This window comes from Neoarius graeffei, chromosome 15 (assembly GCF_027579695.1).
Source record: "Neoarius graeffei isolate fNeoGra1 chromosome 15, fNeoGra1.pri, whole genome shotgun sequence".
Classification (NCBI taxonomy): domain Eukaryota; kingdom Metazoa; phylum Chordata; class Actinopteri; order Siluriformes; family Ariidae; genus Neoarius; species Neoarius graeffei.
In genome coordinates this window covers 40,610,816-40,628,426 of record NC_083583.1, presented here as the reverse complement: position 1 = coordinate 40,628,426, position 17,611 = coordinate 40,610,816, and the positions used below count along the sequence as shown (strand labels likewise).

Genomic DNA, 17,611 nt, shown 5'->3' with positions numbered 1-17,611 from the left:
CGTGTAAGTGGACTGGCTCTTGTAGACTCCAATCCATCATGGCTCTGACCACCATAAAGCCATCACTGAAGATGAATGTACTTATATATTTTGAGTATCTTGAATACGATCAGACTTCTCATCTCATCTCATTTATCTCTAGCCGCTTTATCCTGTTCTACAGGGTCGCAGGCAAGCTGGAGCCTATCCCAGCTGACTACGGGCGAAAGGCGGGGTACACCCTGGACAAGTCGCCAGGTCATCACAGGGCTGACACATAGACAACCTTTCACATTCACACCTACGGTCAATTTAGAGTCACCAGTTAACCTAACCTGCATGTCTTTGGACTGTGGGGGAAACCGAAGCACCCGGAGGAAACCCACGCGGACACGGGGAGAACATGCAAACTCTGCACAGAAAGGCCCTCGCCAGCCCCGGGGCTCGAACCCGGACCTTCTTGCTGTGAGGCGACAGCGCTAATCACTACACAACCGTGCCGCCTACGATCAGACTTTTTAAAAAGATATCCATGTTGGACTGTACGGTGAAAAACTGTCATTGTGGAATACTGTGTGTTGATCTAAAAAGGGTAGAGTTCTTGTTTAAACATCATTTCTCCTCAGTACAAACCGACTATGGTCTGAATTGAATGAATATTTCATGTAGATGGCTGCCTCATGTGTTCGTTCTGCTGATAAATAGTCTAGTACGGACTCTTCAGTATTCGATCCGAACAATTTTCCACAGGTCTCCATGGTTACGACCGAATCTTGAAACTTCCGTACTTAACCCTACACTACCGTTCAAAAGTTTGGGGTCACCCAGACAATTTTGTGTTTTCCATGAAAAGTCACACTTTTATTTCCCACCATAAGTTGTAAAATGAATAGAAAATATAGTCAAGACATTTTTCTGGCCATTTTGAGCATTTAATCGACCCCACAAATGTGATGCTCCAGAAACTCAATCTGCTTAAAGGAAGGTCAGTTTTATAGCTTCTCTAAAGAGCTCAACTGTTTTCAGCTGTGCTAACATGATTGTACAAGGGTTTTCTAATCATCCATTAGCCTTCTGAGGCAATGAGCAAACACATTGTACCATTAGAACACTGGAGTGAGAGTTGCTGGAAATGGGCCTCTATACACCTATGGAGATATTGCACCAAAAACCACACATTTGCAGCTAGAGTAGTCATTTACCATATTAGCAATGTATAGAGTGTATTTTTGATTAGTTTAAAGTGATCATTAAAAAGAACAGTGCTTTTCTTTCAAAAATAAGGACATTTCAAAGTGACCCCAAACTCGCGTACTATTCTGGCATACTACTGCCTTTAGTAGGGTAGGATGCGGTTTGGGACGTTGCACTTGTCCCTGGCGGCCAGCAGGTGGCGCTGCACCATGTCGCCGTTTCTCACACACTGAAGAAAGCTGAGTCACATCTAAATGCCGCTGCTGCTAACGCTAACAGCGAAGGAGACGGGATTTCTGTGTTTATTGCTTCTCGCTATTATTGAACCATGTTGACGATTACGCTGAAAACTCTACAACAACAAACCTTTAAGATACAAATGGACGAAGAGCTGACGGTAGGTGGAACTGAACTACCACTGAGTAAATTATGTTCTAGTAGTGAGGCGTCTGAGAAAAGCAAGGGGCCTTAAAATTCCCATTTTAACCATGTCAGACATTAAATGCACATTCTAAACTAATCATGTCCTGGTAATGCTACTGTGTAATGTTAATAACATACTAACTTTAGTCCTCGGAAATGACCACGCACTATTATTGACATTAGACCAGGTTCTGTTATAGGCGGAATTCCAAATGGCTCGCTAGTGGAAATGTAGTGTACTACATAGTGTATAGAACGCCATAATTTCATATCCTATACAGTGCACCAATGTAGGACGTAAAGGGTTATTTACGATGAAGCCTTTCTAATGCTAGAACTATCCAGGCATGTGTGTGTTCAGCTGCTTAAAAAAGCTATTAGTTAAACACTAAAAAACGTGTGCTAATGAGATGAAAAGTTAATTATGTATTTCATCTCTCATAACGACGTAAGGAATAAAGGTTTTGTTACAAAAGACGTCCTTCATACAAATCTCTGAAGGGACAGCAACCATTAACGGTGCATGAATTAATTATGTTAAGCTTATAATAAAGTGAAATTAGGATTGATAAAATACTTATTATAAAAATATATTGTTTGATTTGACACCATTATAGCAATAGTTCAATGAAAAAATGAAATGTTTCTCTCTTACCCCAGATGTAATCGATTAAAGACACCTTTGCTTTGTGAAGCGTGCTAATTCAGTTTGGAGAGAGAAAGCTAATGTAACTAACAATTAATACAAGCTTAGAGCCACAGGTTTAGTATTCAGCATAATATTATTCATATTTTTTTAATACTGACTTCTGTTATGTTAGGAAACTTTGTTATAATAACAAAAATGAGTCAAATGACATCTTTTGAAGTGAGTGTGTTGTGATTTAGGCAAGATTTTGCACAGTACTAAACTGGCAGCTATTACACTTCCATTAAAGGGGACATGTCATACACTTTTCAGTTATTATATATTATTCCCCGAATTGCTTTTTATAACGTTTGTAAAAAAAAAAAATTGTTAAAGGCCTTAGTTCTTTTTTTTTTATGCTGTTTTAGCATGGTATAAAAACCCTATAAAATAATACAGACTGATATTGAGGCTGTGCTTTTAAATATTAAATATGTAATTAGCTTCTCTCTGATTGGCCAACATCTTTAAATGAGAACTCTGTCATCCACAACCAACACGTGTGGAACTGTAGCTAAACTCTGAGAGGTAAGCAATGGCTTCTGCACCAGGATTACAGCCTTGCATGTATGAACCGGAGACAGAAGAGGAAAATGAAGGCGCAGACACCAAACCAGGCGGCACGGCGGTGTAGTGGTTAGCGCTGTCGCCTCACAGCAAGAAGGTTCCGGGTTCGAGCCCCGTGGCCAGCGAGGGCCTTTCTGTGCGGAGTTTGCATGTCCTCCCCGTGTCCGCATGGGTTTCCTCCGGGTGCGCTGGTTTCCCCCACAGTCCAAAGACATGCAGGTTAGGTTAACTGGTGACTCTAAATTGACCGTAGGTGTGAATGTGAGTGTGAGTTGTCTGTGTCTATGTGTCAGCCCTGTGATGACCTGGCGACTTGTCCAGGGTGTACCCCGCCTTTCGCCCGTAGTCAGCTGGGATAGGCTCCAGCTTGCTTGTGACCCTGTAGAACAGGATAAAGCGGCTAGAGATAATGAGATGAGACACCAAACCAGTACCGCAATCAAGGTTACAGAGGCTGTTCACCTTGGAGACCTGCTGTGGATTTGGGTACAACCCGGCATGAGATTTACACCCTCTCACCCGGATTTTCAAGGGCCAGCAAGAGCTCACTGGACACTTTGGAAGAATATGCAAACTCAGGTTTTCTTTTGTGCATCCTTGAATAGTACACTCGTGTTTTCTCCCCAATATCTCTGCTTGTTTCTTCCAGGTAGTGATTGCTGAATAACGAGGTAGATGTCTCCATCTTCTTGATTTCACGTTGGTCGTATGTTAATGGGGGTGGTACAATAAAAATGAGAGGAGATTCTGTGTAAGATGCATGCACTTTTGTAATTGGCTTGTTCTCTCCTCCTGTTTTCTTTCTATGGCCATCACAGACTGGGAAGGTAACAGTTCACTTGGAAAGGCTCAGTATGTCCCCAAGTCACATGAACATATCTAATTTCAAAAACAAGGGAAAAAAACTTTTCTATGGCATGTCCCCATTAACTGTTCGCTACATTAACTTTGAGAAACTTAAAGGAGTAAATGTCTTCTTAAAGAAAAGCCATTGTACAGTATGTTTCCTTACTTAACCAAGAATGTATATAGTTTTGTCAACAAATATGTCTAAGATTTAAAAAAAAAAAAAAACTAATGTACATTTCCATTGCTGCTTGCTTTTATGTTTCAGGTACGTGCTCTTAAAGAGAAGATTGAATCTGAAAAGGGCCAGGATGCTTATCCCATAGCTGGACAGAAGCTCATCTATGCAGGTCAGTGACCCATCATTTTGTCTTATTTTTGGAAATTTTAAATTTATCTTAAGTCATGGCTTTTTGTGTTTTAATTTCCTGTATTTAAGTTTGTGTTGATTGAGTGGTTTTTGCATTTATGTATTTCATTGCGTAAAATATTTGATTTAATTCAGTTTGATTTGATTAAATTTTAATTTTAGGGAAAATCTTGAATGATGACATACCTTTAAAAGAATACAAAATAGAGGAGAAGAACTTTGTTGTGGTCATGGTAACTAAGGTAGGACTTTTTTTTTTTTTTCAGGATAATATAAATTAACATTAAAAAAAAAAAACAATTTCTATACATACAGTGGGGTCCCAAAGCCTGAGACCACATTGAAAATCTGGGATTTTTTTTTTCTTTTAAAAATTGGAAATAAACAGAAGGTTTTAGAATTTTGAAATATTTAAAACAAAGAAATGAAACGTTCAGTATCTTGAATGTTTAATATTCAAGATTCGGCACGACGTCTATGTTCCTATTTAAATATAAGCAAATTTGTGATATTAACTGCTTTGTACAAAAGGTTAAATTTTCCTCATGTATAATCTCTCCCATTGAAGCATGAGTTCAGATGACCTTCTGATGGATTTGATGTAAAACGATGTAAAATTTAAAACAAACAAAGGAATGCGACTATTCCTATTTATTATATAAACATAAACAAATTTATGTTGATCAGGTTTATACAAAAGGTCGGATTTTTCTGAAGTCGTTGACTCATTTGTTCAGACGACACTCCAGTGGATTTGATCCAATATGGATCATCAGGTTTTACACAAACTTAGAGTCCATACCAGCTCAAGTGCACACTAAAGAGGACATACCAAATACTAAGAAACTCTGAAATTCATTTAAATATTTCAGAGATTCTACTTTTCACTCAAATTGTTGTCAGTAATCTCATCTCATCTCATTATCTCTAGCCGCTTTATCCTGTTCTACAGGGTCGCAGGCAAGCTGGAGCCTATCCCAGCTGACTACGGGCAAAAGGCGGGGTACACCCTGGACAAGTCGCCAGGTCATCACAGCGCTGACACATAGATACAGTGTTGTCAGTAATATAATTTGTAATGAAAATCGTTGTATTAAATTAGAAAAGAATGCAAATGAAGCATTTTTACTAGTGCTCTCAGACTTTTGGCCCCTGCTGTATAAATAATGAAAGTTCTTTCAGTGCAGTGTCCTGAATCATCAGTGTAATACTGTGCTCAGCCACTAGAGGCTCCCCTCTAACAGATAAACAAGAACGGGACACTCAGCTCATTCAAACTACTGAACATTCTTTCCTTCTTCATTTATCAGTGCACTTCATCATATACTATACTATCAGTGATGTAGAAAATTCCACATGATGGCCAAATGCTCTAGATGTTTAGCCTGTGTTTAGAATTTTTAAACTTGTAAATGTCATCCATTACTAGGTCATTACTTGCAGACTGCTTTTACCTGCTATTTGAACAAAGCTGTTTTATATATCTGCAGCCGAAACCAGCAGCTCCTCCTGTGGTTGCTATTCCTCTCCCTGACCTTTCACTTCAGTCCCTTTCTATACCTGCTCCCCCTCCATCTGCCCCAGCAGCTCCTGAACCCACCCCAACCTCCACATCCACCTCTGTAACTGCTGCTGTACCCACTCCTACAACTGCCCCTGCACCCATCACCCCTGCATCTGCGCCTGCACCCACCATCACCCCTGCGTCGGCCCCTGCACCCACCATCGCCCCTGCATCGGCCCCTGCACCCACTATCACCTCTGCATCTGCCCCTGCACCCACTATCACCCCTGCATCTGCCCCTGAACCCACTATCACCCCTGCATCTGCCCCAGCACCTACACCCACACCTGCCCTTGTTGAACCACTACAGTCTGTGGAGCCTCCTGCTCCTCCAGCCACAGTGCCCCCTGCTGCTGCCCCTGCTGCCAGTGTGGAGTCAGTGGAGACGGAGAGTGCAAGTGCTCAGGCTACATCTGCAGATCAGCCGCAGAGAGCCGAACCAGAGCAGCCATCAAACCCCACTGCAGCTCTCTCAGCTGCCAGGTATGAACTACGACCTAAAGGAAAAATCCACCCTGATAATTAACATGTGATCTTCAGTAGTGTTCAAAAAGTTGACTTTTTTGGCTTTAACTTCTTTCGTTGACATGCTGTTCTCTTCTCACATTGGTAATTGGTTTCCTGTGTTACCCACAATGCCAGTGAAGTATCCTCTGATAGTGGTGCTAGGGGGATTTAGCCCTTGCGCCATCTCTACCCAAGCAGTACGATGCAGCAGCACTTTAGTCCTTTCATCTTTGCAGCTCTATAACCTCCTCATCTGTACAGTACACTTCAACTTTTATGCTAATACCACCATCAACACAACTGCACTCATCTCATGAATGCTAATTAGCAGAGCCGAGTCTCTGCTACTGCCGTTGTAACTCTGCATCTTGTAGCTGCTTTGTATTCAGGGACTTCCACCATTTACTGTCACCACTATTTCTACACTGGATTTCTCATTATTATGATGTTGAATATTGCTGTAAAATGGTGAGTGTGAAAAGAAACTCTTGCTCTTTTGTTTTTATGAGCTAACTTTGAAGCCTGATCGATAATCACTCATGTTTGACATGGCTGAAATTTTTCTGATGTTAAGTGCTATTGTGATGGTACTGGAAATAATATGATATCAGTGTGAGGCACACACACACCTGCTTGCTTCTCATGGGAATAATGAAAATAAAATGAAAACAAATTAGCACCATAATCATAAAAACACAACTATTTAAATAGAAACATATTCCGTGTGTTTCAGGGTGGACTTTATTTCCTTTAACCTGCACTGTAATTTATCCTATTAGGTGCAAAGTGAGGCTTTGGCTTATACTGCAATTAAAAGCTTATAAAATGTTATTTTCATTTCCACTCTAGCATTATGGATGAACTGGGCCTTTTGGAAGAAGCAGCATCAATACTTGGTATGCAAACTGATTTCTCCAGTTTTATAGTTATGAAACGCTTATGACCAGCACACTGTCCTGTTGAATCATGTTTGTTCATATTGATTAGTCACAGGACAGGCATATGAGAATTTGGTGACCGAGATCATGTCCATGGGATATGAGAGGGAGCAGGTTGTCGCCGCCTTGAGAGCGAGCTACAACAATCCTGACCGAGCGGTGGAATACCTGCTCATGGTAAGACACACATTTTGTCTGGTGTATCACTGATGCTTAATTAAAGCACTGGGTAATATTAACCTTTGACTATAGTGTCGGTTGTAATTTGGTTGATTTTATAATGCTTTTATATTAAAGGGATCCTCCAGCGGATTTACTCTTTAAACTTATGGTAAATAAAAGTATTCGTAGATTTCAACAGTCAAACATTCATTTTCAGAGACCAAATAATGTTCTAGAAAAATTTAATTTTTATTAAAATACCAGACGGGCCTCCCGCAGAAGTGACGCATGCGATGACGCGGCTTAGTGGAAGCTTGGAGCAACTTGGCTGTTTATATCCTCTGCTTACATCGCAGTTTTGTTAGTGTTACAGGTATTTTTACTGAATTTATAGATTTTTACATAAATAAAATATGCCTCAGTGCGCAGCATATAAATGCCAAAGTGATGCTGAAAAGAAGGACGAGACGATATCTTTTCACCATTTACCGGGCCAGAATCATCCGACTGTTCGCAAGAAATGGATTCATGCCATCGGAAGACCTCAAAACAATCTGCCTGTGGTGCCCTGCTTATGCTCTGAACATTTTGAATCCTCCTGTTTTGATGAATCGACAGAATTGAAAGCAAGATTAATGGGGGCTTCAAGAATAAAAAGAAAGAAAAGACGATGCTGTGCCAACAATATTTGCTCATAGTTCAGCTCCAAAAGTCCGCCGATGCAGCGTTGAGCGGCAACAGAGACAGCAACACTGGGAGGTTAGTTTTGACTTTGTTCTACCATGGTTCTTTGTAGTATATGGGGACGGGTCCAGCCCAAGAATCTGACAGATACACGTTTGCAGAAATATTTTCACAAATTTTACTATGGATTTTCACTGGGGTGTAGAGCGCGCCGAGCCCTTTCTGTAGAGAACGACTACGGCCTGCTATGACCGCGGCTCATTGGTTGAGCGTGGCTGTAGCCGGCTAGCGGTAAAATGAACAAACACCCCATGACCGATGCCAAGTGGTGCACATATGTTTCTGCACACGCATCAGTCTGGATCCGTTCCTGGTATACTATCAGTGTCTTACCTGGTGAATTGTAATCGGCAATCCGATGCGTTGTAGACTCTTCAGCGTATACTGGAAGAAAATACGGGTAACAAAGAAAACGCGGACGTTAAAGAACAATCACTGACAGATAAAGAGACGAAATATTCGATTGAGCTTCAGGTCCAGTCGACTATATTCCAGATAAGAGAATTACTCAGAACATTTTGCATGAAACTCACTCATTTGAAATTTCCAAAGTTTTATTTCATGATAGTTTCATTTTAATGTATATGCTAGGAACGTGAATTGATCAGAAAGAGGGATATACAAATGCTGTGCAAACAGATGAACCAGTCAGTGTTGAAATCCAGACAGAGACAAGATTATCCAGTGTTCTTTGTTGGGAGATGAAAGCGTCTCATTAGATGATTCATTCAAACTCTAATAGCAAAACCACGATGTAAGTAGAGGATATAAACAGCCGAGTTGCTCCAAACTTCCACTAAGCCACGTCATCACATACATCACTTCTGTGGGAGGCCCATCTGGTATTTTAATAAAATTAAATTTTTCTAGAACACTATTTGGTCTCTGAAAATGAATGCTTGACTGTAGAAATCTATGAATACTTTTACTTAGCATAAATTTAGGAGTAAATCCACTGGAGGATCCCTTTAAGGTGCTCGTTCAAATTGTCACGTCAGTGCAGCAAGGACTTCGTATCCCAGCCCTGCAAGTCAAATGCCCTAGTCGCATGCCTCACTAATTACTCTCACCGGTCTTGTGTTTGCCTAATTAGTATCTCTAAGTTCTGGACTACATTCAGCCCTGACAAAACATGGCAAAACGTTGATTTAAACAGAAATGGTGGTGCGTTGAACACCCTGTTGGGTTATGCAAGCGTTGTAACTATGGCACCTGAGAAGGGTGTTCTTGGCATTCTTTCTGAAGAATTTTCAGAGCCTGTATCTTATTCTATTAAAAAATGACGACAAACATGTCTTCTGATGTCTTCAGTTGTTGCATACACCAAGCTGTAGAGGACATTAGTAGGATCCCTTGTGCGCAGTGCCTTTTTAATACAGCAGGGTGGGTTTATATAGACCCCTTGCACTGATGTCACATTTATGTTAGCAACTGTCGCTACCCTTGTCCTGAGGGACAAGCGAACTTTGTTTACGTACTGAAGACGAACAATATTGTAGACATTTGACGTCTGTTGTTTTGTTAATAAAGTGAAGTTTTCTGCAAGGAAAACCATAACAGGAGGACTTTGCGCTTTCTGGTTCATCAGTAACATGAAAAGCTGCATTTCTTTGGCCTTATTAACTTGCAGTGCCTTGAAAAAGTATTCATACCCCTTGAACGTTTTCACATTTTTCCACCTTACAACCCCGAACTTAAAAGTTTTTTACTGAGATTTTATGTGATAGACCAACACAGAGTAGCACATAATTGTGAAGTGAAATGAAAATGATAAATGGTCTTCAAAATTTTAAACAAATAAAAATGTGGTGTGCATTAGTATTCAGCCCCCTGTACTCTGATACCTCTAAATACAATCCAGTGCAATCAATTACCTTCAGAAGTCATCTTATTAGTTAATAGAGTCCTACTGTGTGTAATTTACTCTCAGCATAAATACACTTGTTCTGTGAAGGCCTCAGTGGTTTGTTAGAGAACGCTGAAGAACAAACAGCATCATGAAGACCAAAGAACTCACCAGACAGGTCAGGGATAAAGTTCTGGAGAAGTTTAAAGCAGGGTTAGGTTATAAAAAAAATATCCCAAGCTCTGAACATCTCAAGAAGCACTGTTCAATCCATCATTCAAAAATGGAAAAAGTATGGCACAACTGCAAACCTACCAAGACATGGCCGTCCACCTAAACTGACAGAGCGAGCAAGGAGAGCACTGGTCAGAGAAGCAGCCAAGAGGCCCATGATCACTCTGGAGGAGCTGCAGAAATCCACAGCTCAGGTGGGAGAATCTGTGCACAGGACAACTGTAAGTCATACACTCCACAAATCTGGCCTTTTTGGAAGAGTGGCAAGAAGAAAGCCATTGTTGAAAGACAGGCATAAGAAGTCCCATTTGCAGTTTGCCAGAAGCCATGTAGGGGACACAGCAAACATGTGGAAGAAGGTGCTTTGGTCAGATGAGACCAAAGTTGAACTTTTTGGCCTAAATGCAAAGCGCTATGTGTGGCGGAAAACTAACACTGCTCATCACCCTGCACACACCATCCCCACTGTGAAACATGGTGGTGGCAGCATCATGCTATGGGGATGCTTTTCTTCAGCAGGGACAGGGAAGCTGGTCAGAGTTGATGGGAAGATGGATGGAGCTAAATACAGGGCAATCCTGGAAGAAAACCTGTTGGAGGCTGCAAAAGACTTGAGACTGGGAAGGAGATTCACCTTCCAGCAAGACAATGACCCTAAACATACAGCCAGAGCTACAATGGAATGGTTTAGATCAGTGGTTCTCAAACTGTGGTACGTGTACCACCGGTGGTACGCGAGCGCTCTCTGGTGGTACGCGGGGGAAAGTCATATTTTCGCATTAACATTTTCAGCTAAAAAAAAACAACCCTGAAACATACAGTGCATAATAAATACAACGTTTCAAAAGAAATGTGTAGCTACGTGTGAGAATGTGAAAAATTATGTCTGGCTTTTACATTTTTGTGGCAATGCAAGTCTTCAGGATTCTTTTTTTTCCCCTTTTTTTGTGCTGAGATGTTTGATGTTTCACATATCTTCTGCTGAGAAAAAAAGACTTGATGTTTGTGTTATTTGTGGGCCAGATTAGGAGCATAATTTTGTAGAGGTCGAATATGTACTGTATGGCTCTGTGCCATTTTCATTCAGTTGCAATTTGAGTGTGTATTGCGCTGTGTATGTAGGAGTATGTGAGAATTGTTGGACAGAGTTGTAAATGTCTGATTAGGTGTTAACAGCTATCAATAAATAACCATAATAAGGAATAAACCTCTCTCCTGTGTGGCTGAAGCTAATAGGGAAGGCCTATGGTGCTATATTATAATGTTGGTCATCATGGTGGTACTCAGAGAGCTCAATATTTTCTCAGGTGGTACAGAGTATAAAAAGTTTGAGAACCACTGGTTTAGATCAAAGAATATTCATGTGTTAGAATGGCCCAGTCGAAGTCCAGACCTAAATCCCATTGAGCATCTGTGGCAAGACTTGAAAACTGCTGTTCACAGATGCTCTCCATCCAATCTGGCTGAGCTTGAGCTATTTTGCAAAGAAGAATGGGCAAAAATTTCAGTGTCTAGATGTGCAAAGCTGGTAGAGACATACCACAAAAGACTTGCAGCTGTAATTGCAGCAAAAGGTGGCTCTACAAAGTATTGACGCAGGGGGGCTGAATACTAATGCACACCACATTTTTCAGATTTTTATTTGTTTAAAATTTTGAAGACCATTTATCATTTTCGTTTCACTTCACAATTATGTGCTACTCTGTGTTGGTCTATCACATAAAATCTCAATAAAAAACTTTTAAGTTCGTGGTTGTAAGGTGGAAAAATGTGAAAAAGTTCAAGGGGTATGAATACTTTTTCAAGGCACTGTAAGCGAGGGAGAAGGGGGGAAAAAAGTGACAATGACACGATGGTTTATAGCTGTTATAACTGATGACAAGTAACTTGTTTCATGGATGTTCCACAACATTAACTATAAGTGTATGAAAGGCATGTGCCTTTCAATAATAAATAAAACATTGTAATTGATATACAAGAGAAAAAGAACACTCTGGGAAGTGCTGTAATTGGGAAAATAATCAGCTTCAGGGTGATCCTTTGTTTGGATCACATCACAGCACACTGTTGTTGATTTATTGTCCTATAAAGGGCCCCCCCATGTTTTTTCCTTACTTGCATGTGCATTCGCTTTTGAAAATTTGAGTGTATATATTTCATGTGATTTGTGGTCAAGGGTATTCCTGCTGAACCAGAGCAGCCTGCACAGGAAGCAGTGCGACCGGCCGCAGAAACCGAGAGACCTCAACCTCCACCAGCAGCCACTGGTGAGTCTCCATACACCTGAACATATTCACTTGTTAGCTGTCTGAACTATATCGATGGTAATAAAGCTCTAAAAGTGTCTTGGCACAGACGCGTGTACACATGTTACAGATTTACACACTTCTTTCAGGCTTTTAATTCACCTTGTTATTCGTTGAACATAGTATCAGATAAATTCTTTTGTTCCTGGACAAATTCAGTCAAAAACAGTAAAATAAATAGTTTTGAATGAATTGATCAAATTTTATTAAAAACGTATTAAAATTCCCATGAGAAACCGTATATGGTGCTTAAAGGAATAATTCAGCAACAAATAAAATGTACACCATGTTCCACTTATCCCAAGTACGCAGTCCCCACCAAAAGTATCGGAACAACAAGGCCAGTTCTTTTGTTTTTGCTATACATGGAAGACGTATGGGTTTAAGATCAAAATCTGAGATGATGGCTCAGAATTTCAGCTTTTCTTTTCCTGAAATTTTTTGTTTGGCCCCACCCATTTTTCAAACGATCGGACCGTGTAACTGACGGGTGTTTCTTGTTGCCCAGGTGTGCCCTATTAGATTGATTTGATTGTTTAAATAACTGATAGCTCTGCATGTCTACTCTCGGTTTGAGTGCTGGGTTTCGCCTGTGAAGACGAACCAAGACTTGGCCTTGGTGTTCCGGTACTTCTTGAGGGGACTGTAGTCAGCCAATGTAATCAACCGAGACATGTTTTATGCATCTAGTTTGCTTCTTTAGTTTTGTTTTGGAGCTATGAGGCTAATGTAGCTACCAAGCAATGAAAGTCTACCTTACTCAAAATATTTCTCAATTCTTTGGATGAGCTAGACTTCCATTAGTTGAATGAAGCAAACATCCGACACCAAACATGACTTGCTTGATTGACTACATCTGGGCAAAGCGGAGCTTAAATTACAGAGAGAAATTTGTGGGCAAGAAACTCCAGACTTTGCCTCACTTGTAATATCACGATATGAAACAAGTTAAAATATCTGATGAGCACAATACATGTGTTGCACTTCAACAGTTGTCAATTTGCGCTAATGCTCAGTCTTGACTCTGGTCCACTGGTGCTTTGTTTGGGCCCGGGACACACTCCTGTACAGCCCTCTCTATACTGTAAACAGGTGCTACGCCCTCCCAGGCCCCGCCCACTTCAGGTAACCCCCTGGAGTTCCTGAGGAACCAGCCTCAGTTCCAACAAATGCGTCAGATCATCCAGCAGAACCCGGCGCTCCTCCCTGCCCTGCTGCAGCAACTGGGCCGGGATAACCCTCAGCTCCTGCAGGTGACTGGTGCACTGAGCTTTCCGTCTTTAGCTGCAAGTGCTCGGTCAATCATGTGCTCACTGTTCAGTTCTGTTTACAGCAAATCACGCAGCACCAGGAGCGATTTGTGCAGATGCTTAATGAGCCGCTGGGAGGAGAAGCGGAGGCAGCAGAAGCACAGGGAGCTCCACACACTAACTACATCCAGGTCACACAGCAGGAGAAAGAGGCCATCGAGCGGGTACGACTGCTTCCATTAGATTTGTGAGAAAACATAAGTCACTGAATTGAACACTATTCACAGTATTCCATTGTTCACAGTATATAGTTTGTGACTGGTTGCAGTATCAGTGAAATGGGCTCTTCCTGTTGAAGTACGTGGTTCTTGTCTGCATTTTTTGATGAAAGGCAGCAGACTGGCTAGTGAAAGCTAATGGGTCTGCCTTGCAAGGCAAATCTTTATATTTTTACAACATCTAATCAAATATTTGATTAGATGTTAACATTTATTTGTGCAGACATTAAGGGAGTAGTTTGGCCAGAACTGAAATGTAATGTTGCCCTTGCTTCAATTGTAGTTGAGTTGCTACTTTAATTTTGCATTGGAGCTACAAGGCTAATTTACCTGACGAGGAAGGACGCTCATGATTACCAGCATCGTGCAAAGTGCATGCATTAAAAAAAGTAGTCATTTGACTCCGTAAAGCCAAGGTGTGTAATGCAAGTCTTTGAGATACTCAACACCGTTTGTGATGATTTACATATACAGTATGTACAATGTTATTAAGCTTCCATTACATGTTGCTGAAGAGAAAAACGAAAGACACAAACCTCAAACACAGAACATGTTTTCGATGATCAAGTACCAAAACTATGTAAAATTTAATGTCCTGAATTTTTTCAGATGTTTGAAAATCTGGCAAAGCCTTAGTCTTTTGTACGTATTTAAATTTGGTACGACTGTTAGCAAGCCTAAACAGAACTGTGTGTGTCTTGAAACTGTAACAGCATTGATCTCTATTTCTGCTAGCTCTAGGCTAGGGTTGCCACCCGTCCCGTAAAATACGGAATCGTCCTTTATTTGGCAATTAAATCTTGCGTCCCATATTGAACCGATACGGGACGCGATTTGTTCCGTATTTTCATAAATGTCCAATACACATGTCTGTCTCACACATATCAACACTAAATCTAACAATAATGAACAAAATAAAACAGGAAATACTCCATTGCGGGATCTACCCAGGACACCAACCCCTCCACTCTGTGTCCCGCTCTGTGCGTCTGTGCCTGGCTGCCTGCGTCACTGCGTGTGGCGCTGTCACGGTTGCCTAGAGACAGACAACACACACCGGCGCTGCTCAAAAAACCCGGGCCTTTTAAAAATGTCTGCTGCACCCGGCACTCCACCACGTCCTCAAAAGCGTAAACGCTTACAAAAATACAGACGTGAGTGGGAAGAGGCACGTCCTTGGCTGGACAGCGTGAGTGGAGACGACTACAGAGCAAACTGTAAAGTCTATCGGCAAGTGTTTTCAGTGGCGGACGGTGGGCTGTCTGACATTAATAATAATCAGACATACATGTTTGTTGTGTGTTTGTTGTTTTTTTTTGTTCTCTTTTTTCCTCTCTAAGTAAAAATGTCCCCAAGGTTCACAAAAAGAGTCCCTACACCAAGAACAGTTATGCACTTAGATTTACAGTGATATTAAAGTGCCATTCCACCATTGGATGTATTCTTTGGCATAAAATACAATATATTTTATGACAACATGACTAGACAGAGAAATCTTTTAGCTTCAAAATGATATATCAAACATAATTTTTTGACAACGACAAGTATATTAATTTTGCGACCAAAGTCACCTACCCTTTTAATTTCCACGCGGTAGTGAAACGTGATGTCATCGGCAGGTTCCCCTTCTTGTGTACCACGTGTCGGTCTATTTTTAGACCAGGAAACCCCCAAAGTGAGAGAGTCATTTCTCCTCGTATATGGGGGCCAAAAAAATTGCGAAAAATTGAGTTAATCTTTCAGTTAGCTAGATTTATTGGTATTATTTTTATCGCGTTCTATCCGCCATTGCTGATAATATGTGCCACGTCACACGGTGGCGGCACGGTGGTGTAGTGGTTAGCGCTGTCGCCTCACAGCAAGAAGGTCCTGGGTTCGAGCCCCAGGGCCGGCGAGGGCCTTTCTGTGCGGAGTTTGCATGTTCTCCCCGTGTCCGCGTGGGTTTCCTCCGGGTGCTCCGGTTTCCCCCACAGTCCAAAGACATGCAGGTTAGGTTAACTGGTGACTCTAAATTGACCGTAGGTGTGAATGGTTGTCTGTGTCTATGTGTCAGCCCTGTGATGACCTGGCGACTTGTCCAGGGTGTACCCCGCCTTTCGCCCGTAGTCAGCTGGGATAGGCTCCAGCTTGCCTGCGACCCTGTAGAACAGGATAAAGCGGCTAGAGATAATGAGATGAGATGAGACGTCACACGGTACACAAGAAGGGGAACCTGCCGATGACATCACGCGCGGAAATTAAAAGGGTAGGTGACTTTGGTCGCAAAATTAATATACTTGTCGTTGTCAAAAAATTGTTTGATGTATCATTTTGAAGCTAAAAGATTTCTCTATCTAGTGATACCATTTATATATGTTGTCAAAATGTATTGTATTATGCCAAAGAATACATCCAATGGTGGAATGGCACTTTAAGTTCTCGATATATTTAGATTATATTTTAAAAATTCATTGTTGCCCACTTGTACATTATACATTTTTACAGCATTGACAATAAAGCATTTCAAGCTTTAAGTATGAGTAATTGCTTTCTTGATCACCCCTTTACTAAAAACACCTACAAAATAAAGCATACCACTGCTGCGGGCAGCCCACCCCATGGGAGTCGTGCCCGTGGTGGTCATGGCCCCAAGGAGCTGTGGTGGGCGTCCCTTATTTTCATTTCTGAATGGTGGCAACCCTACTCTAGGCTCAAACAAAGGCTTAAGATGTGTGTTGGAACTAAGGCGGTTACAGACAGATCCTAATTAGACACTTAATATAAAGGAAAATGTTTTAACTAAACTCTTCTTGTTCATTCTTGTGTTTTGTGTTCTGCAGTTAAAAGCTTTGGGTTTCCCTGAGGGACTAGTCATTCAGGCTTATTTCGCCTGTGAAAAAAACGAGAACCTAGCAGCCAACTTCCTGCTCCAGCAGACCTTCGACGACGAGTGAATGTGTAACATGGACTGAAACCCTAGGGGGCGATGGAGAGCCTGAGAGTGCTAGTTTGTGTAGTGTGCGCTTGTGGCAGAGTTTGAGAGATTTTAAATGCGATTGCGAGTACATTACGTTGGAGTGAAAAGCCATTTTGTGAATTACTCTAATATCAGAGATCAGATTTCTGCCTGTATTAGATTATTTCACTTAGACAGTAGGCTGTGTCTCTGCTGCTGCTGATCTTGCCGAGCGTGCCGTGTGAATTTGCAGGTTTTTATCTCTGCTCTAAGTTATTGCAGTTAAATTCTGCCAAGACCCATCATGTCCTTACAGTATGTGTGGCACATGGTCTTGCTTTTTTGTTTATAATTTTCACAAATGCTCTATAATCTGTAGTCAGAAAATGGGATGTACCATTCTTTAAAGAACTGAATTTTATGACTTTGACTTGGAAATAACACAGTACTACCACACGTCCAACGAATAGACAACAAATAATATTGAAACAATTCTCTCGCCAAACGTCTTGACAGTGTTTGGTGTCTTATCAAGGCACTTGAATAAATGGGGATGCCAAAACTTGTCTGGATTCTCATACTAATTCACCTGCATGTAACTCTAAGTTTGAATGGGTTTACATATTTCCACTACAAGGCAAAAGTATGCACCAAAAAAAGTTTTATATGGAGGGGGGAAAAACCCCTTTTCCTACTTTTTGTTGAGAACAATCTCTTAGCAGTGTTTATGGAATTAGGAATTCTTGATTTAGCCTCACCATTTCAGAGAAGTAATTCAGC

General features: G+C 41.2%; 1 protein-coding gene across 2 annotated transcripts; it reads left to right on the top strand.

The window, feature by feature from the left end:
* The first annotated feature begins 1,390 nt into the window (after positions 1-1,390).
* rad23ab (RAD23 homolog A, nucleotide excision repair protein b) lies at positions 1,391-17,393 on the top strand. 2 transcript variants are annotated; one of them, XM_060941309.1, is made up of 10 exons: positions 1,391-1,570; positions 3,966-4,047; positions 4,230-4,309; positions 5,558-6,114; positions 6,988-7,034; positions 7,126-7,253; positions 12,239-12,329; positions 13,461-13,621; positions 13,702-13,842; positions 16,716-17,393. In XM_060941309.1, the coding sequence occupies exons 1-10, from the start codon at positions 1,502-1,504 to the stop codon at positions 16,827-16,829; spliced, it is 1,470 nt and encodes a 489-aa protein (XP_060797292.1). In that variant the 5' UTR covers positions 1,391-1,501; the 3' UTR covers positions 16,830-17,393. The 2 variants fall into 2 exon arrangements, with proteins under 2 accessions (XP_060797292.1, XP_060797293.1); XM_060941310.1 differs by lacking the exons at positions 1,391-1,570; positions 4,230-4,309 and having other exon boundaries at positions 3,964-4,047.
* The last annotated feature ends 218 nt before the right edge of the window (positions 17,394-17,611 follow it).